This window comes from Otolemur garnettii, unplaced genomic scaffold (assembly GCF_000181295.1).
Source record: "Otolemur garnettii isolate 467f Iridium unplaced genomic scaffold, OtoGar3 scaffold00002, whole genome shotgun sequence".
NCBI classification, from domain to species: domain Eukaryota; kingdom Metazoa; phylum Chordata; class Mammalia; order Primates; family Galagidae; genus Otolemur; species Otolemur garnettii.
In genome coordinates this window covers 47367247-47394537 of record NW_003852397.1, presented here as the reverse complement: position 1 = coordinate 47394537, position 27291 = coordinate 47367247, and the positions used below count along the sequence as shown (strand labels likewise).

The 27291-nt window shown below is 41.2% G+C and overlaps 1 protein-coding gene across 2 annotated transcripts in view; it reads right to left on the bottom strand.

The window, feature by feature from the left end:
- TGFBR2 (transforming growth factor beta receptor 2) overlaps positions 1-27291 on the bottom strand; it is an 84286-nt gene that overhangs the window by 46449 nt on the left and 10546 nt on the right. The window contains exons 2-3 of one of the 2 annotated variants that reach the window (XM_023513869.1): positions 22841-22915; positions 1836-2004 (exon numbers count right to left, since the gene is read on the bottom strand). In XM_023513869.1, coding sequence (XP_023369637.1) covers positions 1836-2004; positions 22841-22915 — 244 coding nt within the window. The remainder of the gene's footprint in view (positions 1-1835; positions 2005-22840; positions 22916-27291) is intronic. The other variant, XM_003781763.3, reaches the window with a different exon arrangement.

Below are 27291 nucleotides of genomic sequence, written 5' to 3'. Positions count from 1 at the left end.
TGCTCCACAGTGGAATTCACCTCTGCCAAGATAGGTCAAAAGGATCTTCACCATATTTACTCTTTACAGGTGGGAGACAGGGGAGACAGAGAGGTCTCTTCTCTCTTACATGTTCACATTTTTTGAAAGTAGCAAAGCCTCTATTCCAGAGAGACCCTGTTCACATTCAATCATTAGGGCTTGCTTGGAATACCAGTTAGGAAAAAAAAAAAGTCTTAATTAAAGAGGCAGTTTGGGGTAGCAGACATAAGCTCTTGCACCACAGTAGGCATTTAAGTAACCCTAGAGGGAAGCGCCGAGGCCACCTAGTCTGGTGTCTCAATCTTTCCTGCACTCTATTTGACACGTGGGCATTCAGCCTTGTCTGAACTTCACTTGACACTTCAAGGAAGGAAGCCTGTTCTCTTATTGGGAAATCGTGATTGTGAAAATGTTTAAACTTATGCTGAGCATGAGTCTGTTCTCGTGTAAATGTTACGGATCCTCCCTCACCTCGTCAGAGTTATGCAGAACACGCTTATTATATTTTCTACCTGAGAGCCTTTCAATTTCTCTCAATGGAATGAATGTCCCCTCTTCATTGCACTAACCCTGTCTAATTGCCTAAGCCATTCCTCGGATGGCTTGCTTTCTAAACCTCTAACCACAATGGTCCCTCTCCTCTGAACATATTCTTTGTCAAAATCTCTTCTTCAAAAGCATTGCCTAGAACTGGGCATATGTTAAGCAGGCAGGTACAGCAGGCCATCGTGACAAGTCTTTGCTGTTAACGTTCCTTAAGTTCTTAAGAAACCAGTTTATCCCCTGCTATGCACAGAAATTTGCCAGGTTTCCCGATCTGTCAACAAGGCTAACCCTATGTAGTCTGAAGAAAGTCTCAAAAGGCTCCTTTCCAAAAATACAGGGAGAGATATTTAGGTTTGTATTCTTGTTTGCCAACTGGCCAGGAGATACATAAGTTAAGTTTTAAAAAAATAGCCAATAAATTAAAGATATCAGAATAAGTCTACAACATGTCATATCCCATTAACTAATTCATACATTTTTATAAAACTGGGACTATTTTAATGATCAAGGTTGTTTATCTCTTGCTCATGCTTCCGATCCATAACGATGAATCAATCAAATGATTGATGAGTATGCACCATGTACGTATAAAGAGTTATGAGATGTGCATGTGTGGGGGCTGTGATGGAGGGAATGAGAGAAAGAGAGAGCTAGAGAGAGACAGAGTTACCAAGACGGAGAGAGACCACATACATAGAGTGGATAATCTGACCAAAAGAGAGAGATGTCATACACAGCCCAATGGTCATGAATGATATAACCAGGGCTTTTGACTAAGGAATGGATTGCTTTCCTGGCTCTCTAAGTAGCTCCCCCATTTTAGGGAGGTGATTTCCCTTTCCAACAGCCAATCTCTCATCTCTCCTTCCCCAAGGTGGAGCTGGGATTACTGCAGGAGAACAAAGCTCCTGCTGTGGCTGTGGGATTCTGAGGAGCTGTCAGGTAAGTGAGTAGTAAGGGGCAAATCTCTCTTGTTGATACAAGGAAAGGTTTACACATTTATGATAATACTACAGAGCATCTTGTACATGTCACACACACCTAAACACACATACATATGCATACACATGTGTGTGTGTGAGAGTATACAGAACAGCCCTGGAAACTACACTTAATAATTCAAAGAGAGATGAGCTAAAGGAAAGAGAAATGGGGTAAGTGTCTACTACACTCAGGGGATGGAGATACGACGACTCTATGTACCGTGAGCACGCAATACAATACTTATAACAGAGGAAAAAGAGCGATGTCTTAAAGGGCTCCCTTACCATACTGCCACGCAGACTTCCTGTGGCTTCTCACAGATGGATGTGATGCTGCAGTTGCTCAGGCAGGACTTCTGGTTGTCACAGGTGGAAAATCGCACATCACAGAATTTACACAGTTGTGGAAGCTTCACTGCGCCATTGTTGTCAGTGACCATCATGTCATTATTAACTAGAGGAAGAGAAAGATATCTTAAATAATCATCCACCATGTAGGCAGCCTGCCAAGGAATTCCTGAAGATGCTATGTAATTTCAAACGAAGTCAGTATCGTGAGAATAATATGGAGAAAGGCAAAATAATTCCTTCACATCAGCTTAGAATTCCCTTGTGGATGCAATTTGGAATAAAAGCCGATGTGTGGTGGGGGGTGGTAGTGGTTGAGAAGCCTCTCGTTTTTGTCAGTGGGTATCATAAGCCCTGCTTTCCACAAAAACCTGTCACTCAATAAAGAAACACAGATTGGCCCACTGCATAGCTCTGGATGCTGGGTACACAAAAACAAGTACCCTTAAGGAAATTATAGTTCAGCTAGAGGAACAGACAAGAAAACAGGCCAGGTCCAAGTAACCCAAAATAGAAGAAAACACAGAGGATGTGAGAGTCAGACAAGTGTCACAGCCCAGATGGGCACAGAGAGGTCACAGCCAAGCAGAGTCGTGACGTACAGAAGATAGTGGGCAAGTTAAAGGTGAGACCCTGGGTGGAGGCACAAGACTTCACCTCCACCAACATTGCCTGTCCCACTCCTGAAAGAGCTCTAGGGGCCTCTTTGCAAGGGACCGGAACTACTGACTTCTTTCTGTTGCTCTGAGGAAAACTGGCTGAGAGCCTCCCAGCCACAGTCCCGAGCATTGGTGAAGTGTTGAGGTTCTCAAGGCAAATAAAGCCTGATTCCACCTCAAGGATGTGCCTTCTGCGGCCTCTGCAGCCGCATCCCTCACCACCAGTAAGGACACATGGGCCTTTCCAGGAAGAAGCCAAGTTCATTCCTTCCTCAGGCTTTTCACTCGCTATTACCTTTGTCTGGCTTCTTGTCGTCTTTCTGGTCTCTGATTAAACGTCACTTTTTCATCTTACACCAATCTTTAAAAAACTAGCACAAGGCCTCTGCCTTATCATCTGCACAAACTATCCGGATCACGTACCTGCTTATAACCCACTTATCAGGAATGTAATCTCCACGAGCCTTTATCTGCCTTGTTTATATGCTGTATCTTCAGTGCCAGAAAGAGAGCCTGTCATAGCCAAAAAGATATGACAAAAAGAAGATAAAAAAACAGATGTACTGAATAACAGGAGTGAACAGATGAAACTACATAGGCATGGAGAGAAAGAGTTCCGGTAGGGACCAGCATTACATGGGGACAGGATTTAGGACTTCACTCCGATTAGAGAGGAGTGTGATTAGGAATGGGGTCCTCATTCACATTCGTTCAATAAAATATTGAAGACAAGCTTTTTTACAAAACACATGCCGTGTGCTGAGAGGCAATAAACAAGATATAATGCCCCATTCTCCTCTTTTTTCTTTAAGGACATCCATTTCTACTGGTGATGGTGGTAATGAAATAAGTTTGGAGAGTCACAGGAAGGCAAGGCTACTAGGCACTCAAGCAGCAAACATGAAGTAATGCTGATATATGGTAGACCAGAAAGATGAAGCTCTTAGACCACATAGGCACTAGACTGGTCACTGGCTCTTAAAAAGCAGAGCGATCCTTCCCCAGGGCACAAGCCTTAGAGAGGCCTGAGCAAAACCTCCCCATGTTCTCCCTGTGTGACCTGGGCTCCTGCCTGCAGAGGACCAGCTTCGATGGCCTTCCATGGTCGCCCTCTGCCTTGTGAATTTTAGGTTTCTGTCACTGATACTTCGCCCTGCAATTTTCTTATAGCTTGGGCATAGCACCTGTTTCCTGGGTCTCTAAAAATATAAACACATACAAATTTAAGATCCACTTTCTTGTGGTGAAAGTAAATATAGAAGAAAAAAATAAACCCATTCATCCCCCTCCAGCCTCCACTTCACTGCAGGAAGTATATTTTTAAATAAGAAACTATTATGAAATTCTCAGCGCCTCCCAGACCAAGAGCTCTATGTTTAGCTAAAAATACAGGCAGAAATGCTTTCTGAACCTTGTGTTAAATTTGGGACTAACACAACAATGAATATATTATTTTCTACAATAGTTATATTTGGATCCATCTGTCAACTAATTCAACCCTTCTGATTTCCCTAGAAGATATTGCCAAAGCGAAAAGAAAAAAAAAAAAAAAGAAAAAGGGCAACCCTATTTTGCTTATTTGATATGTATACATATACATAGAGAGTGTGTGTTCTAGACCAACATTTATTTGCTGATTAGACAGCTTTGTTATTCTTAAATATGAAATCAGACCTCTATGACGTGTAATTCAGCTTTCTGGCATTTTAGATTATAGCCTAGATTAGTGATTATCAACCTTCAGGGCATGTTGGAATCAATCACTTGGAGAGCTTTAAAAAATAATGAAGCCTGGGTCCCACTCTAAGATATTCTGACTTAGTTATTCTAGAGGGTGGCCTGTGCATCAGAGTTTTTAGAAACAGTTCCTCGATCAAGTTGTAAGTTCCCTGTGAAACACATGCGCCCCTAAAGAGGGATGATTAGCTCTTTTTACACCTCAGATAAAAAGCAATCCTTTTTCTGGGCTGGCCAATCCTTTTCTAGCAAAACTTTAGAAGTGTGAGGAAAGTGCCAGGAGTCAGGAGTGATAAGATAGAAATGAAAACAGATGAGACTGATGCTGGCAGCCACAGATATGTTGACAAGTGTAAGTGCTTTAGGTCTGATGCCTGCAGAAGTGATCAACAGGGAAGAGAGAAAAAGGACCGCTGAATGAGAAGGGAGGGAGGGAGGAGAAAGAGAAAAGAAATAGCAGCCGTCACCAGTCTGCGCCATTCCAGGTGCACCACCACCAGGAGCCCCAGGAGCTGTGCAGGTGTGCAGTGCATGTGGGGAGCCTCAACAAAAGAAGACCTTTCTACTGAATTCCACAGAAAGAAAAAAAAGCCAAACATCCACCTGTAATCCATCCCTGTAGGTACAGGCATATGAGGGGAGGTGGTGGTGTTTAAGAGGAATTTACAAGTGTCAAGCTCCTATTGTGTACTAGGAAAGGTTGTTCCATTATATTATACCACATCATAAGTATCCAGGCAGGGAACACCTTATTTTTCTCCTCATTACAGCAAAAGCAACCAAAAGCCACCATTGCTAAGGCCCGGCCCACATTTGTTTCTTTTGAAAACCTTCATGCAGGGCATGTTCACCACCAGCTAATGATTCCCTCTGGGCTGACCCCAGGAGTCGTCTCCCCACCTTAACCATTCTGGCCAGCCCCTGATGTCATATCAATTTCCAATCTTTGTTTTAAGCCAGCATTCTCATTCCTCCATGTGATATAGGCTCTCGGGTGCTTTGTGCTTTGTGTTTTGGTAGAAGGGGTAGTTAAGTTCAAAGGGCAAAGCTACTCAAACCTTTACCAGGGTCATCTATGTTTGATGAAACCCTTACAAAGTCACTGGGGGAGAAAAACAGATACGAACTTTTGCTCATCAGTTCAGACAGTTCACAGATTCCCCAAAGCTTATAAATCCAGCTGAAGAATCCTGAGCCAAACCCAGAACCCTCAAGAGTCACAGATAACACCAAAGCGGTGTGCTACTAAACAGAGTGGGGGGGTGTGGGGTGGGAGGGTGACAGTCGTTTGCTGTATGCAACACTGATCTGTGCACCCCAATCCACAGGAGAGGATGGTGCCATCAGGACTTCACATACCAAACAACATCTCCTTATGTTGCACAAGCAATGTCTGAGAAGCCAAAGGAGTGGAAAGTAAACACATATGTGTAAATAGCTAGGAATCCAGTCTGTAAATAACAATACAAAACCCACCTAATTAACCCCATAGTGAACCCTAAGCCAGCTTCAAAATTACTTCTCATCCAGGTTATTAAGTTAATCTAGGATCTTCAGCTAGGGTGCACTGTGTTAGGGCAATATACAGTCTGCCCTCCACTCGGAGGGTTTTGCATCTGTGGATTCAATCAACGGTAACTTGAAAATTTTTAAAAAAATAAATGGCTATGGCTGTAGTGAACATCCACAGACAATTCTTCCTTGTTCTTACTCTCTAAACAATACAGTCTAACAACCATTTACACAACATTTACATTGTAATGGGTATTATACGTATTCTAAAAATGATTTAAAGTATATGGCAGGGTGTGCACTGATTACAGGCAACTACGATGACATTTCATTTATTTATTCATTTATCTTTTAATTGCCGTGGGCAGACAGATACTATTCCATTTTACTAAGGTACTTAAAATACCTGTAGATTTTGGTACTGGGGGAGGGGTCCTAGAACCAATCCCCCATGAACGGAGCTGAGGGACTGTACTTTAATTTCTGTAGATCCTCTAGGAGCAGAGACCATTCCTAGGAAATTTTCCACCTGTAGCAGTCAAATTAGTTATTCATAAGGTTTCCAGAAATAGATTCAGATAAGAATGTCTCTCACCTACAAGGTCTTCACTTAGGGAAGTGAATGTGGGCAATTCTCTCAGCATATGATAAGGTCACATGACCCATCCTATTTCACTTCTCTTCACCAAGCCCATGAGTAATAACAAGACCCTCACTCTAGGTCAAACTGCCTTCCTCATTTCATCTCACATTTTCCCCAAACTCATGGCCTACAGACAGAGGTTCCAGGTCTCGAGAATATGAATTAAGTGCTTAGCCGTGTCTATTTCTGGAATGGCACTAGTGTCTTTGAGGGTTGCATGAACAACTTAATAAGGTTTAGACTTAGATAAATGTTAGGAATCTTGAATATGATTTTTCAGTCCAATCTTTAAGACGGCATCTACTAGCAGATAAAGTGTTAGGTAAAATCTCAAGATTTCACAAATAATCAAATAATCCTAAACAGCAACGCTTTCATGTGTCTCTGAATTCATGTATCCATCTGCTGTTGTTTTCTGGCATGTTTTAGAAGGAATTAAGAAGTTCTTTACTCCATATACACCTGAAGATGTCTTGGTGAGTGCTGTATATTTCATAGCAGGACTACTAAAATTGATGCAATTAAATGTAGCATCTCAAAGAGTGATCCATTGCAACCTGGGCATGCAACTCCACATGTCTTAAAGCAGTGCTTCTCAAATATTAATATGCACACACATCCCTTGGGAATAGTTTTAACCTGCAGGTGTCGGGTAGCATATTGGCCTCATGCAATTATAGGGGCTGGCAAGTCTGAAATTTATAAGGCACATGGACAGGCTGGAAACTCTGGCAGAAAGAAATCAGTGCCGCAGTATTGAGGCAGAATCTCTTCTCTGGGAAACCTCTGTTTTGGCTCATCCAGCTTAGGCCCACTCACATTATTGAGGATAAATTCTTTTACTTAAATTCAACTGATTGTATTTGTTAATTATATGTACAAACACTTCAGAGCAACCTCTTGAGCAGTAGGTACAAGAGCAAACCCAACTGCACGTGAAGCTGACCGTCACAGCCAGGGAGTGAGCTGCTGCTACCGGGTAAGGCAGAAGCCATCAGTCCGCTGCCTGGTGAACAGGAAGGCTGTGGAAAACCCAGTTTTGATGGGCAATTGTTTCCCTTTCTCCTCTGATTTTAGATTTAGCAAAATTAAAGACCTACTCCTCATCATTTTACAGGCATTTCTCGTCTTACAGTTCTTTCCATCTGCTTTTCTCTTGAGCCTGACCTCTTAAATGATCACAGACCCAGAGGGCCTGATCACCATATGGGTCCAGAATTGAAGGTTTTTAATTGCAGTTGGCATTTCAGAGTCAGACACTGAGGCAACCATCTGGCCTACAGCTGCCATAGACTGTGATGCCGGCTACAAACACCACAGCCCGTGAGACCGGGGCGGGGGGGGGGGACAAATCTATTGGCTGGTCACACACTTTCTCCCACGAAGAACAAGGAGGCAAATTAAGCCTCTAGGAGGATTTCCTGTATAATTCTTCATGAAAGACATTCGCAAGGAATGATTTGGTCAATTACTACAACCAACCAACCAACCAAACAACAAACACCTCATGACTAACTCAAAGATAGGAACTTTTAAAAGATATTTCCCTTCTCTGAACATCTACTGTACACGGTAATTGGAACTTTCAATACAACCGAATACATTTCCTTCTTTACAGTGTTAAAAATGTATCCACACTCCAACTCCCTATGTAATTATAAGTATCTCAAGAAAGGAGATGGGAGCTTTCCTTTACGTGACAGTTGTACACACTCTGCTGCACCAGGATCAACAGTGGGAAAACCATCCCTCAGCTAACGGGGAATGAAACTCTTGGTGTGTGTAGGAAAGAAACTCAGACAAGTGGCCTAAAAGTATCGATTCTCTTCCTCATGGAAACGTTTCTGGTAGTAATAGCACTTTTTAAAAAACCTTCCAAGGATGATATAATCAATACTCTAAAATCTCTATGAAATGATAATGTCTCATAATCCTGCTTTTAGACAGTAAGCAATAAATAAATGCCAGAAAAATTAAAGCCATTTTAAATCATTGTCAATGTTCATTGGTAACAAATGGTATATCCCACAAAATTCACTATGGCTTAAAAAATGCTGCTCTGATCCAAAATACTAGCTCTGATTATGTCACCATGAGTTTCAAAATCAAAGCACGCCAACCTCATTGCTAACAAGAGAAATGCAGATTAAAACTACTTACCATAGTCTACCTAACTCATCTTGAAAAAGATCGACAGAGCAGATAACACAGTGAGTTGGGCAGGGTGTGGAGACACAGGTACCCTTGTAATGCTGGGGTGTAAAGCAGGAGTATTTGTCAATGATATCTACCAAAACTACAAATGCAAATAGCCTTTTACCTAGCACTTTCACTTCTAAGAATATATGATATGCATTGATAAATTCATTGCAGTGTTATTTGTATGGGCACACAATTTGCAAACAGCCTAACAGGTCAACTATAGAGAACTGGTAAAACAAATCAGGCCCACACAAGCAAGGGAGATAAGCAATGGTTAAAAGGGCACCTCCTTGGAGTTATCTTTGTAAATGTTGATGCCCAGGCTACAGCATTCAAGAAAACAAAACAAGGTGCAGACCAAGGTGTAGAGTGACCTGGGCTGGCTGTCTTCCACTGCCCTTAGGGATCTGCTCTCTACCCTTGGTCACTTAACTCTGCCCCAGAAGGCTGATTTTTATGGACAACACAAACACCAACCAGCTCTCTGGTCCTCTGTTTCCATTAAGTTTGGCCAATGGGGAAGTTCAGTGGCGCGAATGAGGGGCCAAGGGGAATGCATTTCAGATATTTGTGTCTTGGCTCCCTCCCTGGGAATCTTCTCCAGCTGGCTGGCTGAGCCCCTCTCCTGAAGGTCTCAGATGGTCTTGAGACCAATGTTTCCAAGACTTACTTCTTCCCCCTCCTTACCCACTTGGGTCTGGAGAATCAAGATACCAATCACCAGACCCAGGTGTCTGCATCATGTTTTCCCCACTCCTGCTGGTGGTTTCCTTTAACTCTGTGCACACATTTATAAACAGTCCTTTTACCAAACTCTTCCTAAATCTTCCTAAATCAAGGGTTACCATCTATTTGAAGCTAGAACTCTGACACACCACAGCAAACCAACACTGTTTGTGTTTTGTTGGTTTTTAAAGATGAGAACACACACATAACACAGACATACATGTGTCAGTATATGTTTATGTATATTCACATGTATTATGTAGACTCTCTCTGGGAGTAGGTCCAAGAATGTGGGAATCAGACACTATCTGGCCCTATAAAAGGAAAATTAATGGCCGGAAAACTGACGTGGAGAAGAAACTTTTTACCTTATATCCTTTTGTCATTTTTGAATTTCCTATCATTTTTATGTACTTACAAATTGTTTGAATTAAAAAAAAAATCAAGGCAGATTCTGCCATGGCAAATGTGTGTGGCTTTCATCCAAGTGACAGTCCCACATGGTCTCTGGAGCAACAGGATCAGTCGAAGAGAAACCATCTCTGGCAGGGTGAGCATGGTGTAGGGAGGGGATAGAAAGATATGAGGCCCCAAAGCATCATTTTTTCCTTTTCATGCAAGTGTTTTTGTAATAACAATACTCTCTTTAAAACCTTTCGAGACAGATGTAATCAATACTCTAAGATCCCTTTGAAAGAGGAGGGAAATCATTCTAGTCAAAAGCCTAGCATGAAAACTTAGTAAGAAAAGATACATAGGCTCCGAGCCTGTGGCTCAAGTGGCTAAGGCACCAGCCACATACACCTAAGGTGGCGGGTTTGAATCCAGCCCGGGCCTGCCAAGAAACAATGATGGCTGCAACCAAAAAATAGCCAGGCATTGCGGTAGGTGCCTGTGGTCCCAGCTACTTGGGAGGCTGAGGCAGGAGACTCGCTTGAGTCCAGGAGTTGGAGGTTGCTGTGAGCTGTGATGACACCGCACTCTACCCAGGGGGACAGGTTGAGGCTCTATCTCAAAAAAAAAAAAAGGAAAGAAAATATACATATATTTTTCCATGCTCAAATTGCCACCACCTGGTCAACAATTAAGAATATCAACTATATGTGCTACTCCCCACACAGCAAGGAACATAAAGCAAACATCAGGCTGGTCCACCCCTTCCTGTGGCTTATTGTCTAGTTTCAGAGGCAAAATTAACAAATGCAATCTAATATGAATCTGGTGCTTGCCTTGAAGTGCAAACATGAGGCCAGAAATGGAGAGAGAGGCGACACAGGTACATATAGGTTTTTTTTGAAGGATGACTGATTCTGAGAGGCAAGGAAAGAAAGATAAGGTTCTCCAGGTTGAGAATCAAGCCAAGAGCAGGAGGGGTTGAGCAAAAATGGAACAATACAGTGACTAAAAGTCAGACTCTGAAGAAAAGAAGAAGTAGTCAACAATCGTGCACCCCCATTTTGCAGATGGAAAAAATGAGGAACAAGAGTGTTTTGAGTGTGTACACTGCTAATAGGATTGGCTTGCCCAAAAGTAGGTTTAAATAAGCAAGATGAGGAGGCCAAGGAAACATCCCGGAATGGAATCTCAGCCTTTGTCTACCTACACTCATAATACATGTATTTTGTTTTGAAAGTGATCTGAGTAAACTTATCACTTAGTTTAAAAACTTAACAGTCAAGGACTGGTAAATAAATATGGAATCTAGGCAGCTGTAGATCACCGTAATATAATTCCAGCCTAAATACACTATTATGCAGGCAATTACAAATGAATTGAAGGAGTGTGTATGTGTGTGACTTTGCCCTGTTTGGACTTGTTCAACTGAGGAAGTTTAGCTTTGAGGGTATGGTTTTCAGTAGCCTTTTGGCACACATATTTAATTATTCACTGTGATTGTTTTAAGAAAACGGCATGAAAAGAAGTTTATATCCACCAAGTAATTCAATTAAAGGATTAAGGAATAATTCCCTGTGTTTCAAAAAAATTTATGCAATGAAGGACTTTAAATGGAAAACTTGACTCTTATTTTATTTTTATTGTTATTTTTCTTTTTTTGCAGTTTTTAGCTGGGGCTGGGCTTGAACCCACCACCCTTGGCATATGAGGCCAGCACCCTACTCCTTGAGCCACAGGCACTGCCCTTGGCTGTCTCTTTAAAGTAGGATTTTTAAAAATGTAATGTACAAGAATTTTTTAAAAAGTCATCTATAGAGCAAAACACACTGTAGCTGAAAAAAAGCTGGGCTTTTTCCACTGACAAACAAAATAATGGAGCTGGAATTTCAATTGCATCTTTTTCTCTTTAACATTCTTCAGCCTCAGTAACTCCACATAACTCCTAAAAATGCATACACTGTTTTGTTTTGTTTTGCTTATCCTTAAGTTTCTTGGATCATTGAAGAATGAAGTGCAGTTTGAGTTCCCCCAACACTTGCTGAATTTGCCTTTCTTTCTTTGGCAGGAATATATCTCCCAGAATCAGGTATCATTCAGGTGACATAACAGAAAACAAAACCTAAAATTTTCAAATGACTCTTACAAGTGGAAATGATATAGTTGCCAAAGGCAGTATTTCAGAACACTAGTACGCATTCCATATTCCAAAAGCTGGAACACTTGGCACACTCTGAATCATGTTCCCTCATCTTTAACAGGGATAATGGGGATAAAATACACTTCTGAAAGCTGGGGAGAGGTGAGCAATTTGCAGTAAATGCTGTCCTCAATACGCGGCACTTTTAGTTTTTATTGACAAAGCTGATTTTAATGGTGTATGTATTGGGCAAAGGCTGACTGTGGTCACTCTGAGATGAGCCAAAAATCCAAACGTAGGGGCTGGGGCTGAAGAAAAGAGGAAGCCAGTTGAGGAAATGAAGCCACATCAATGCAAATGGATACACTGTATCAAGCGAGGGAGCAGAATGTGGCACTATTTCATGAACTGTCAAAATAATAACTTTATGCTTCTGTTGAAAAGTGCTTTCAAGTTAGTATTTTATATAAAGTGATAGCAACTGAGAAAACAATTCTCCCTCAGCGGAGAGGGCTTGGATGGTACACTGTAGCAACAAGAAAAATAACCCTGAGACTGAAAATAAGAGATGATTAAATAACTCTCTTGGTGACAGTCAAAACAACATTGGCAAATGGCACAGACCAACGGAGGCGAGATCATGACCACAGAGTGTATGGAGTTTTATAACACTCTGATTCAACTAAAATAATTTATACATACCACAGAATTTAGTCAACATCAACAAATAAGCATTATTCATCTGTTCTTTGAGAGCGTTCATGACCAACTCTTGTAAGAGGGGTAGACTGTGGAAGACAAGGTCCTTTCCTCAAGACGCTTATGCTCTTTCGGGGAATTTTTAAAATGCACAAAAACGATTTTTATCAAAAGAACAGTGGAAACGGATAAGGTCTATCTGAAGATGTCCTTTTTTAATTAAGTTATTCATTTAAGGTTGAAACAATACTTTGTCTCTCAGTGCTGAGGCAGCTTAATGAAAAATGCAAAAACTAATAGAAAACCTGATAAGAACGGACTTTTTAAAAAGGTAATGACTATGAGAGAATCAGAAAAATAAGCCCCTGAGATGAGCCATTTGCTTCAACTAAGCACGGCATTTGGTCTGAATATCAATTTCCTGTGAGATTAGAATTTTCACAGATTTCTTGGTGGAGGCATTTCTCCTCTCTTTTCCAAAATGTGCTGTAGGGGTCTTGTGTATGCCCAGTGCCTACAAGGTTTTTCAATTACAGTTTTATTAAATATGGGAAAATACTGGTCAAAACAGACGATTTCCATATTTTTTCCTCTGGAAAAAGGCCAAAAACTGTATTTGGGAAAAGCATCCAGTTTAAAGTGTGAAATAAAGAGGCCCAAGATGCTTGGTTTCTGACAACCAAGTAGGTTTGGAGTAGACAGGGCTGGAAGAAGCCAAAGCAGAGACTGCTGTAGGGGCGCCTGAGCTGGAGACAGTCTACAGGTTGTTCTGTTTGGCCTAAACTCTTTTATTTTTAAAATGTGAACCGAGTTTAAAGTTAGAGGATTTCAAGTGAAAAGGTTTCCCAACTCTACATAATAAAAATATTTGGTAACAGTGGGGCTATATTATTCCATGACAACAGACAGCTGGTGGTGAGAGGCAATGTCTCCCTGGAGAAGGTGCATCCTTCCTGGCCAGCTCCTGTAGCTACCTGAAGTTTTACCCTTAATAATAATTTAAACTGCCCGTTCAATTCTCTGATTGTGGACCAAATGCTTAGTCCAGTACTAACTGTGGTCATGATTATCTTATTCGTTCATCACAACCACCACATAGTTCTGTCGTCACCATCATTTTGCAGATGAGGAAAGTAAGGGCCAAAGAGATGAAATCACTTGTCCAAGGTCAATGAGAGGTAAAGTCAGCAATGACACAAAAGTCCCTATCTCTACAGGAAAACGGTATTCCCAGTGTAAAAGTTCAAGAGCAGAGCTTCATTCCAGTAGAAAGCAAAGATGCTGGGTATAGCTCCTGGGAGTTGAAGGGAGCAGGCAGGGGGCAGGCAGGCAGGGAGTTTCTTATAAAAGAGCTTTGCTTCTTTGCAATTACTTATTTTAGGAGACAGGTAAGGACAACTTGGTGAAGCCCAAGGGTTCTAGGTCAAAAACTTGACCGTGGGTTCAGGGTCTGACATGTACTATCTGTGAGAATACAGACGAGCAGCTTAACTTCGAGGAACCTTTATTTCTTGATCTATGAAACAGTAGCTTGTAGAGTCAAGGTGAAGAGCAAACATGCTTGAACCACATGTGAAAATCTTCCAGATAGTAAAAAGTGCCACACAAGCACTCTCTCGTCAGGAAATTAACATTCTAGGCAATGCTCCCACATACTGAAGAAATTTACAGGAAAGGAATGACAAGATAATTAAGAGCTTGGTAAATCTATTCCTACTCCTCAATTGAATGCAGCAGTTTGATGACTTCTAAAAAATCTTTTAGGAAATCTGAGTTGAATAGATAAATTGAAAATATAATAATATTTTTGTTACCACTGTGCTCCAAAGCTTTCAAAGATATAATCAAATCAGTCATTGCTATAATAGAGTTCCCAAGAGTGCCTAGGAGATCTTTAAACAACCCTTCTAGAACCAAATAATCTGGTTTTAAAATACTGTTCATAACCAGTGTTAAGTTGTGGCAAATAAGCAGTAACTTGAGAATCAGTTTCAATTTTCAAATCCTTTGCTGACTCTTGCACATTTATCAGGCAAGAGCTGATCTTCTTTGGCTTGGAGACACTTAATATGTCATTTGGCAACACGCTAATAAAATTAGTAAGTTCGACATGTAGAGATGGGGAGGCAACGCGGCGCCTTAAGACTGTGGAACTCTAAAATATTGAAATTGAACTCTGTTTGGCTTTCTTTCTCAAGAAGATAAAACCGGCATACTTTAATTCAGAGTTGACTGAAGGAATCAGAGAAGAAAATTAGAAACAACTTTGTTAGATTGTTAAGTATCTAGTTGAGATACATTTGATAACATCCAGATATATGCAAAGCAACATTCCTTGATCTTCTCCCCTTGAGGTCATTTCCTCCTGTAAAAATTAATTATGTAATATTGCAACGTGATTTCTACTGGAGTAGGAGTCATCATGATGGGAGGGCAGCAGGGTGCAGTAGAGAATGCTCTGAAGTCACCAAGAGCTGGCTTCATGTTCATGGGCAATTACTCAACCTTTTCTCTGACTTGTTAAACAGGTGGGCTAAACTTGATGATCTTTAAGGTCCCTTTCATCTTGAAAAAAATGGCACAAAAGGACCAAGAAAGGCATATTCAGATTAACTTTGGTGTCTAAGATAACACCAAACACTTTGAAACCTCCCTCTTCAAGTTTTTTTCAAGCAGAGGAAGTGAAATTTAAAAAAAAAAAAGTTTCAAGCATTGTTAAGGCTGCTAGAAAGGACAAAAAAGGGCAGGAAATTCAAAACAAAATCTGAGAATCTGCCCTTAAAACGGGCAATTCTGCTCTCTTTCTCAGAGTGCAACTGATGAGCGAGTGTAAGGTTTATCTTTGTCTTTTCTGGGCATTACTCATTGCTGTCATGACCTTACTGCTATTTGCAACAAACAGCAGAAAGGTCTCTCATGTGGTGAGTAGCTATGACTTGTATGATGCCCTCCAATGAGCAAAAAAATCTATTTCCTCTTCAAGTCCTTGCAATTGGTGTTTTAGTGCATTTATGCTTCCATAACAAAATATCTGAGACTGGGCAATTTATAAAGAAGAGAAATTTATTTTTCACAGCTTTGGAGGCTGGAAAACCCAAGGTGCAGACTCTGGCAGGTTTGGTGTCTGGTAGGACCCCAGTCCCTGCCTCTTAGATGGCACCTTGATGCTGAGTCCTCCAGAGGGGATGCACGTGATGTCCTCAAATGGCAGAAGACAGAGAGTACTTGTGACTTAATCACCTCCCCAAGTCCCTACCTCTTGATAACACCAAAATGGGGATTAAATTTCAAGGTGAATTTTGGAGGGGACCCACCCCACCACAGCAGTCGGTGAGAAGAATAGCATTTACACCATAATGTTTGATTGTCAACAGCAAGAGTTAAGATACATTCCAACAGCAATTTTAATATGGAAAACGTCTCTGAGGTGCATTCTTCCTATATAGTACTGGGATACAGTTGGCTCCTTCCAGAGAAAACAGCCACATGCATGAAATAAGGGGATCAAAGCTATGACCTGGGCATTATTAGCACCACAACACATTTGTGAAATGAAGTAACACTTGGTACTATGGGAATAAGTCACCTAAACTTTGAAACGTGTTGAATTATCTTTGGCTAGCAAGTCAAATTATAACGCTTTCTACTTCTTAAGGAGACTTTTTTAGGCAAGGCTTGGTATGAACCTAATTTTGGCACCTTCAATTTATCCCCCCCCCCCCAAATAATCTTACTGGCAGGGAGATCTACCTCACAGTGAAGGGAGAGCCTGCGTGCCTAAAATGCTACATGGCCGAGGAGACTGGGAGGTCTATTTGGGCTACATTTCACAGCTTCGGATCTGTCACAGCCCATTCTTTGTACCAATGTAGCTGCTGATTGGCTCCAGTTCTTATGGAGTCCAGTGTGAAATGTGTGTCTATAAATGTAACTCTGATAAAGAGAACGAAACTGAAGAAACCATGCAGAAATGAGGAAGAGGGGAAAAGAGGACCGGCGGACTCTGATTTGGGGATGCTGTCCTTGCTGTCCGATTCCTCTCACCTGGGAGTGCTTTGCTCGTTATCCCCTAACTTCCTTCTAGTCACTGCACAAATAGCACCTGATCAGGGACGCCACTGTTGACAACCTTTTCTAAAATCACCAACACCTCCCGTTACTCTTTGCCCTGACCCTGTACTTATCCCCTGAATTATTGGTAAAATTTTGTTTGTTAGCTTGTATCCAAGGACTTTGTCTAAATCCCTGCCGTACTTCCCTAATCTCAAATTGCCCTGCACAGGGTGGTTGGGGCTCAATCAACACTGGCTGGTAGCTTTCAATTTCCCTGAATCCTCCAAAGCCAAGTTTCCCATCTTATGCTTAAGTTCCAGAACAAACCTTCTACCGTTCTGATCAATTCCTCTTATTTGTAAAAATTCATTGTGTATTTGCAGCTGCTGAATAAGGAATAAGAATATACTGACAGAGAAAACAGAAAAAAAAAAAAAAAAACATGTTAAACCCAAGTACAGCCACATAGGAGTTTCCCAACTGCGGCCTGTGGGCTGCATGTAGAGTATGTGAGACATGTTTTGCTTATCTGCGGTGGCAGGGATCATGAAAATTATTCATGGACTTGTTTTTTTGCTCATCAGCTTTTGTTAGTGTCTGTGTATTTAATGTGTAGCCCCAGACAACTGTTCTTCTTCCATTGTGGCCTAGAGAAGCAAAAAGGCTGGACATCCCACTGTAAATGGTCAGTGAAGAGTTTCAAAATGATAACAAGTTCAATGTTTCAGCTGTCAAAATTAGCAGGAAAAGAAAATCAGTTTAGAAGTCAAGGAGAGTTTCTTTCCTGGGAGGAGCTCATGAAACTGGCTCACGAAGTTGGAGCCAAGATATACTATTCTGAAGTCAAGGGCACGATCTGGAGCTGGGCAATAGCTGTGAGCACACAGGGCTTTTTAAAGTTTAAATTAAAGTTAAATAAAATCACATATTCAGTTCTAAGTCACACCAGCCATTCGCAAGCATTTAATAGCCACATGTGACCAGGGAAAGAGACAGAATGCTTTCGTCATCACAGAAAGTCCTACAGGACTACATTGATCTAAAGAAATCCACAGGGGCCGGGATACTCAGCTTCTAGGGGGTTCTGAAAAGGAAGGGACCCCAAGGGACCTGGAAGGAGAAGCAGGACACAGCTAGGAAAGCAATCTGACTGGGGAGGGGCCTGCCTGCTGGCTTGGCTGATGTGTGTAATTAAAGTCCCCTCCCAACTTCTCAAGGAATGTGTGTTGTATTAAATGACTGGCTGTCTGCAGTGTCACTGCTGAGGCAGGGACAGACGACAGTTAGGGACAAAGGCTAGCATTCCAGGGTAAATCCATAAGCCGTGAGTGGCAGTGGCACAAGGTTCCAGAAGTGAGAGAAATGGACCGAACTGGGTTTGCAACAAGCTGAAACCTGTGAGGACTCCAGTCAGCTGGCACAACCTCTCAAAATGCAAATCCCCGAGCCGTAGATAAAAGTAAGTCTCCTCCGACTCCGAAGGGCTCCAGTAATTCTTATTAAGCCCCATTTCGATGACTGAAACAGAATGCAGGGCCCAGGCCCACAGATTAAGTTTCCAGTCAAAGCTGACAGAAGCCTAAAGCAAGGAAATTAACATTTTAGGAGAAAAACTGGCTTTTTAAAAAGATTTTTCTTGGACAGTTTAAGTCATAGCATGCCAAATAAGGGTGAATTTCTAGGAGACTATAGTACCGAGGAGATCAACTGCTGGGAGAATTTATTCACAGGGGAAAACCCCAATGCCCTCAGGGAAACCACTTCTGCAGGACTCCAGATGAAAACTAAACCCCATTATAAGCACACCTTCAGGCCAGGCTTTCTCCTTGAAGATGTCTACTTATGCCTCCAGCCCTCTCTTCCCTAGTATTTGCAGAAGGCTGCAGGGTTTATAAGTCCTACCATTCCGCATCCATAAACTTTAAGCATATTTTTCTCTCACAAAACAATACTATCTTTACATTCCTTTTAAGATTAAAACTAAAACTTTTCTCTTCTCCTACAATAACGTATTATAAATACAGTGTATTTTTTAAAAAAAGACTTTAATTCCAATACACAGGAATGGAGAAGTACAAATGATTTCATCTGTCCCACTGTGATGACAGGAGCTATGAAAGGACCTGAATGCGGCTCTTTGGGCCTTGAGGAGAATGGGAATTTTGAGAATTAACTATAACTGTCCTGTTCATTATGATCACCAATAACCACAGGTGGTTACTTAAATCCAAGTTAACTGAAGTTAAAAAGATATTTAAAAGTCAGTTCCTTAGTTGCACCTGTCACATTTTAAGACACATGTGGGTAATTAATAGTTTCCACGTTGGACAAGCATATAGAGAAGGTATTTTCATCATCACAGAAAGTTCTGTTGGATGTTTTTCTAAGATGGCTGTATAATTCATCCCCATTTCCTAATGGAGATGATGAAATAACAGCTCCTAAGTTCAAGGTTATTGAGCTACTGGCAACCTTGTCCACACTGGAGAGCTCCTTGCAGTGGTTCATATATGTTGTCCAGTCACTCCCATCTCCCCAGGTCTCAGGTCCACTAAAATTTCATTAAATGTAATAATATTTCATAACATCTATGGAGGCTCGGCCCAGTTGAAACCTAAATTCCTTCAAATTCCAAAGTATATTGCATATCTTTGTGATATCTGAAGAGAGGGCATGTCAGGAAAATGTCTATGGGGGATACCCAGGAAAAAGAAGGCACTCTCCAGAATTACTGATTAGTTTCCAGATGTGTCCTCAGGCTACTTTGGGTGGAATGAGGTGTGGACAGAACCCAAGGCTAGGCTGGGAGATACTGAAAGTTCTGAGACTCTAAAGAGTTTTCCCATACATCTTTTCAGGTACAATGAAGGAAATGGTGTTTAAACAGAAAAAATTTGTAAAGTGCTGATGATGGAAGCCTAATGCCAAAGTGGGATCAGGAGCAGGAAGGCCCAGGTGTTGAGTTGATGGAAGGGGAGGTTGTGGTGAGCTCCCCTGCTTTCTGCCAACTGCAGAGGCCCAGTGGAAAAAGAAGAAAGGGATTCCCTGCCTTCCTACCACAAACTCCTGGCCTTGCAGTGGTTTTATTATATCACTCCCCCACTTAACCATTTGCCAGCCTCTCACAGAATTAAGCCCAAACTAAAAGCCTGGCATGTAAGGCCCCCATAATCTGATTACCTTTCTGCTGAGCAAGTCCTTTTATCAGAAACTCTTTAATATTAACTCTTTCTGCCTCCCCATGGCCAGAATTTTTCCCTCCCCACCAGATCTATGGGATGGCCAAGATCATCACCATGGTGGCCTGCCCAGCACCCAGAAGGAGTTCAACACCTTCCCTGTCATCTGCGAGACTTCCCAGACAATGTGAGGCAACTCCAAGAACGGCATCAAGGATGCCTGGTGTCCAATACTGCCCCTAGGGACTGGCCTAATGTGGCTCACAGGCTCGTTGCCTGCTCTGACTGGGGCTGGTAGAGTTGGAGAACTGCCTCAATGTAGTCAGGCTCACAAAGCCCTGGCAGGCACTTGTCAATTTCCCTCCATTTCCTTGAAGCAAGTGGAGAAATATGGCATGAGGGCTAGCAATGGACGATGGTGCCCCCTTTGAAATGTACCCAGATTTTCAGACCCAGGCCAAGTGCTTTCTTTTCTGGAAAATCATCATTATTACCCACCTCCAACACTGTCTCTGTCTCTTTTGGTCTTGGTTTTGAACTATCTTTATTGGGAGATAACTTTTAAGATGGGCCCACATTTACCCATTTTGTAGGTGAGTTTCCAAAATCTCTTAAAACCTTGCTCATATTTGTTATACCAAATTTAAAGTCAACAGATCAGAAGTTTTGAACCTAATACACAGTACTATTTGCTGTGAGACACTAACCTCTCTGGTCCAGCTCTTCATTTGTAATCTAAGCTGAGTTGGGCTACATCTGTGTTTCTCAAGCTGAGTACCACACTAGAATCATCCAGAATCTTTTATAACAATGATGTCAGAGCCTCACCCCAGAGCAATGAATCAGAACTTCTTGGTGTTTGGTTCAGGCATTGGGATTATTTTAAAAATCTCTCAGATAATCCCAATGTGCAGCCAAGGTGAAAAAAAAAATAAATATAGAATTTAGGAAAGGATTTATTCTATGTGGATTAGAGAACTCAATAGGAAAGTACATAAGAGTTAGAGATGGGGGGTATGGTAGTACTGGACAGAGGTAGAAGGCCAGGCTTGCAAGTGATGTCACCCTCATCTTTGCCTTGGGCTGGCTGCACGGAAAATAACAAATTGCATTATAGCAGAACTTTCTTATAAATGCATACGTGTATAATCAAGTACAACCCAAATAATTTTCAAGCTGAATTACAACTCAAGCTGAATAACATTTTAGAATGAGGTAGAAATCATAAACATAACTTGCTCAGGGCAATGGTTGCCATTGTATATATTCTTCCTGGAAGATCATTTTTAGATTAATTTTACAAGTTCCTACCTTTTTAAAGGGGGGACGTCCTTTGCCAATCACCCAGGGGACAATAAGCTTAAAGGAAGATCTGTTCGAAAGATCTTCGGAGCAGGTTTCCTGACTGAATTTCTAAAGCGTTTTGACCCTACAAGGCAACATGAATAGTGAGTTCAAGGAGACCAACGTGAGAAAGCATATTTCCCTTTAGAGAATCTAGCAAAGAAGTTAAGAAGGCAAATAGTTCCTCAGAATGAACAGTTGTGGATAAGATCTTTCTTCAGAAAATCCCAAGGCTAAAGAAATATAACACAAACAACATCAATCTGAAGTCAAGACATCCTTGCAATTTAATTCCCCTCCATAGGCTCTGTGATATTTTTCTTTTCTATTCTGTTAAACAAATATATACTGAGCACCATTTATATACCAGATGTAAAGAAGAACCATTTCTGGCATGCTCAGAGTTTAAGTATTTTCTTGGTATAATGGCATCTGCCTTAGCAAGAAATCAGCTTGTAAAAATTATAGTTTTCTAAAGGATTATGTAAAAGATATTATTCTAAATGATTGACTAAGGCATCCCTTTTCAAAAAAGAAGTACATAAAAAGGTAATACTGAAATCCATCACAGTTTGAAGTAAAATCTCTGCCATTATAATAAACACATGAACCCAGTCATGGTTTAATGAAGCTCATCTTTGCTGGAAAATCTCTACTGAGGAGGAAAGATCACAGTGACCTTTGGTCCCAACCAGGCCCTCTGGAAAAATCATCCTGATGAATACTTTTGGAAAAGAAGAGAAAGAAATCTAAATCATAGTGTGGGAGCTAATTTGCTGCGTTCAGAATTAAATAAAATGACATCATGAGTCTGACTCTCTCTTTATGTTGTAGGGAAAACAACATTTCTACAGGGCAAGGAGCAGGAAAGCAGCATGTCAATTAGCTTTGCAGGACACAAACAATGCCGTTCCTGCTAAGTGAGGCGATTCTTTATCATGTTCCTTAAAAACGTCAAGTCATGCAGGTAGGCTTTGGCACTCCTCAATGGATGCTTCTCTAGAAACGTGATGTCACTAAATCTTAGCTGTCTGTTCCTCGTGTTCTACCAGTCAAAACGGTTCTGTTTTTCTCCATATTTTTATTGAGACGCATGTTTAAGAAGTTCTAGGAAAGGAAGCCAAAAATAATACCTAATCTCTATAACTGATGATGAAGAAGTTCTCTTCCTACAGAAAGATGCCCGTATCCCTGATGGGGTTGGGCACCCTGAAGCCCTGATAAAGAGCAAAACCACAGGACTGTAGCGCCTGGTACAGCCTTTTACAAATGGCAACATTTGTCTACTGACAATAGGACATGACCCTCAAGAAGGCAGACCACATGGTATACAAGAGAGAAGCTGTCACCGCAAGAAAAGGGGAAAAGAAAAATGACTCATTACGTAGTTTGAACTCTAGTAAGACGGGCGGACAAAATCCTCAAAGAAGTGTACCTTAAAACAGGAAATTCTCTAGTCCTAAATGTGGTTTTCGATGTTTAAGGCAAGAACAATGCTCTTGATGTCTATCTCTTCTACAGTTCAGCCATGAAAAATAGGAAGACATGAGGGGCCATCAATGTGTATCTGAGATTTACTTACAAATTAAGCAGTGAGGAAGCACAATGACTAAAGGTGGTAGAATGGATGAAAAGATGAATTCATGATACTTTACCATGTCTCAGTGGATGAACAGTCCTATTACAGCTTGGGCAGATGATTTCATCTTTCTGGGCCTCCATTTCCACATCTGTAAAATGGGATAATTACGCCTATCTCAGAGAGCTTTTTCCCAGATTAAATATGACAAGCAATTGAAAAACTGCTCTACAAATAATGAAGCATTCTATTACAATAAGGGATTATTGTATAAGATTATTATACTCAGACATGGTCAATATGTTTTCTTCAAAGTCATCAGACCAGACTTTTTTCCACTGGTGCTGTCTTGCCTGCATGTCTCAATGATAGTAAAATTACTGAAGCCACTTCTCTTTTCTGTTTTCCTGGCACTAATTTTTTGTCTGCCTGAATTGCAGGCAAATGACCATTTTCACAATTTGTTTGCTTTTAATACTTATTTAACAGCTATTTTAGCAAAGAAAGACATTTTGTATGTTCCCAACAGAGGTGTGGCCAGAAATATTTACTAAAAACTTCCACGGCGTCCTGGTCACCACCAATAAATTGCATACAAACTGTCAGTGAACCAACACAATCATCAAGTACCCAGTCTGATCCCTTCATTTTCTTCTAACTTCAAGACACTTCAATTTAGAGAGAATAAGAGCCAAATTGGCCTCCATGGTCATCTTATGATGTGAGAGAAGTGACACCAGATCAATCAAACATTCCCAAGATTTTCAGGGCTCACTCCAAAGGCTTTCTTGAAGATAAATTTTATTAAAGTACTGATCATAATCAAAACAGTACATTGTATCAGAGGTCAAGTATTGTTTTTCACTTCCTTTCCCAGAACTTCTTAAAAATGAATGTTTGAAGACAGATATAGAGAAGAACAAAATTGTTTTGACTGGCAGAAAATGACTTACACAGACATCTAATATTTAGTCAAGTTGTTTTTTATAAAAGAAGTTATATCTTGGGAGTAGCGACGCTAACAGTCTTGGCTCCTATGGCGCTAATGGCGGCTGCAACAGTTATTCAACAAGTTAATGCTGATTTGTTAAGAAATGATATCTCTTCCTTTGCCTGAAAGATAACAGGCATCTCATTACCAAACTCATAATAGGCAACACTCAGAGTTTTTGAAAATGCTTCAGCAAAGCATTTTCGTGTGTGTGCTGAATAAACCTACATGATTACATAATTGCCACAAACATTCTCACCAGTATCATCCTTGAAATCTTGGTAGACAGATATTTGCAACAGTTCTGAGAGCTAACCAATGCCATGCCAAAATTATCAAATAGAAGCACTACATTTCAGCCATTTCGAACAAGTGCCACAGAATATTAAGACATAAGAATATTAAAATTTTTATTTCATTTGCTCTCCCTCCCCCTAGATAGAGCAGTTCTAGTCTATATGGAATGAGTTGAAGTCAGTGGTCACTCCAGAATTCCCCTAGAGGCGGGGCTTCATGGCGGTGACCCAGCTGAAGGCAGGTGAGAAGCCCATGTGGAAGCCGTGTTGCACAGGGAGCGCACCACATGGTGCCTAGACGGTATGCTTCTGCAGTCTTTATAGGGAGCTGTAGCTATAGACTGTGGTGCAGGAGAAGGTGGAAGGCCTTCACGATCTTTCTGGAAACACAACCTACTCCCATTAATGCGAGGAAGGCTTTTATTTAAGTCTACTTAGCCCCTGTCATTTTGATCACATTTGCAAACACGGGATACTTCCCCTCAGGCAGGCAGAAGGGTGTTCTCCGGCCCTCTTCCATTGCACCAAGATCCCTTCTCAACCCCTTCTCCACCAATCTCAATCACCAGACATAACCTATAATTCATAAAAAGGGAAGGCAAGAGCTGCAAAAAATTGTCCTGCATCAGTCAGATAGCATGATTTACTTTATGACTTTGGCCTCTATAATTATAGCGTGTTGGGCCCTCCATAAAAAATTCAAACGCAAGAGAATAAATGAATCAAAGGTGACAGACTGTGATAGATGGAAAAACAGCAGCCTAGAACACCCGCGTACCGCAGCCTCCACAAAATTCGCAGAACTGAAGACAGGGAAAGCCTCCACTGTAAAAAGCCACTTACATGAAACAGATCACTCAAGATTTCCCACAAGCCTACAGCCACGACAAACAATCCTCCAGGTGGCTTCAAGCCACTGACATTCTCACTTGGCAGAGTGAAAAGGTAAGCAGACTAGGGGGAAAAAAACATCACCGCCCCCAGTCCTGGATCTAAAATCAGTTTCCCTTGCCTTTAAAAGCAATGCATTTTAAACAGTAACATACACAACAAAAACAGACACGGTAAGTCTGTGTGTCTGCTAAGAGCTAGGCCAGAATCAGACAGAAGTTTCTTTCTCAAATAGTTTTCATTCTAGGAAGGGAGTTAAAGCCCACACATACAACCACAGGTAGCTTGGCAAACAAGCCCTACAAGTGAGGAGATAAGGCCTGTGAGAGAGGCTGTGAACAGGACGAAGAACCACACTGAGATGATAAGGGAAGACTCAACAAAGAACTGATGTTCAAGGCCCAGCTTTATTTCAAAGGGTGGAGCGGTTGTAGGGCACAGGTAGAGAGGAGGAAAATATGGAGGGTCAAAAGCAAGGGAATTGGTAAGCAAGAAGGATGTGTGAGGCTGCCTGGTTCAACCACAGCCAGAGCATGAGACATAGGAAGGGAAGAATGGATCACGAGGAAGGGGCTTGGCCTCATCTATGCCTGTAGTCAGAAAGCTGGTCCTGGAGCCCGTCTGTGTGCAATGTACCAAAAAGCCAAGAGACACTGAGGCAGCCCCTGACCTCAAAGAGGAAGGAAAGGCTGTGTGTGCACTTAGGATTTACACAGAGGATCCGTGGAAGCCTTTCTAGCTGGGGCCACCTATTCAAAATGATGTCTGGGAGGAGATTTAACTGATGGCCATGCGTGTGTATTGACAGGAGAAGGGACAAAAGGTAATCACAGGCAAAAACCAATTAGTAGATTCTTAAAGATAACAAAAAATAACAGTTTAGGTTTATGTCCTGTTAGCAGAATTCAAGAGCAAAAATGAAACCAAATGGTTATGCATTTCATGCAACTATTCTGAGGAATAAATTGAGATTTGATGCAACAGGAAGCAACAGGAGATATCGATACAGGTTGCAATGGAAAGTTTTTCTGGTCTTCTGTTTTCTTTTCTTTTTAATTTTTATTTATTTGCTAATCATAGCTCGTCAAAAGCAAAAGTCAGAAAATAAAATTATTCGGGAAAATCAGAAACTAGTAGTGAGAACTGGCTATTGCACACGCTTTATTACTTCAGAGCATTAGCAACTGTCAGAACCTAATGAGTCTGGAAGACAAAGGTAAGTCAGGCACCACAAGCTGCCTTATGGTAAGTAAAATACAGAAGGCAATCAATGAAAAGGTCTAACGTGGCACCGTCAGAACAGTCTAAAGGAATTGATGGTGAGAACACGCCCGTGAGTCCTCCCCAAGCATCAAGCAGAATAAGTTTCTCAAGACAAAAGAGGATGATTAAAAAAATGTTGAAGAATACAACCATGCCCTGAAAACCGGTCAGTAATTTATTAACTTATTTGGTAGATGCTTTTTTTGAGCAGAGTGCTATATATTTAAGAAACCCTAAGGTATAACAGCTCCATCATGAACTAAGCTCAGCATGTGTCAGGCAATCTGTGATTAAACGCCTAATGCAGTAGACAGTGTTGAATGGGAGTTCAGCAGAGAAGCAGATGCTTGCCTTCTACAGTGCATGGTCAAGGGACATGTGCTCTCTCTTCTAGTAGTTTTACTGTGTTAGTCACATACAGTTAAAACCTGGTCTGCAGCTTGAGAAGGAGTCAAAGAGGCAAGTGGCTAAGTACAGCTCCTCCTTCACTCCTCCTCCTCCTCACTGAAGCAACAAGTCTGATGTGATCCATGAAGAGCACAGCAGATCATTCGACTCTTCCTTAGAAAATGCTTTAAGGCCTTTAAAGTAGTGTTTCTCAAACTGTAACATGTACAGGAACCACCAGGGGATGTAGTTAAAATGTACATTTTGATGCAATACATCTGGGGAGGGTCCCGGAATTTTGTAGTTCCAGTAAATGACGCTGATGCTGCTGGTTCCTGCTATCCAATTAACAGCAAAGTATTAGAACTCCTTTAGTTTATGTTGTCACAGATAAGAGAAATCCATCACTGGGGTTTCACAAATATTTCATACCCAAGACTACTAAATAACTTCCACTTTTTTACCTGGCATTATTATAGAACAATGAAATGAGATGAAAATAACATCATCTCATTCAGGAAATTTTTAGCTGTTAAAGTCTACCTAGCTCTATGATTTCAATGCCTTTAACAACACAGGTTTAAACTGTGATGAAAAGCTCCCCAAATTTTGATGATGCATGCATTAAAATAGAGGGAACCAAAAAAGAAAACGTCAAGGGTCATTAGTAAAGGCATAATATGCCTTCCCCAATAATTT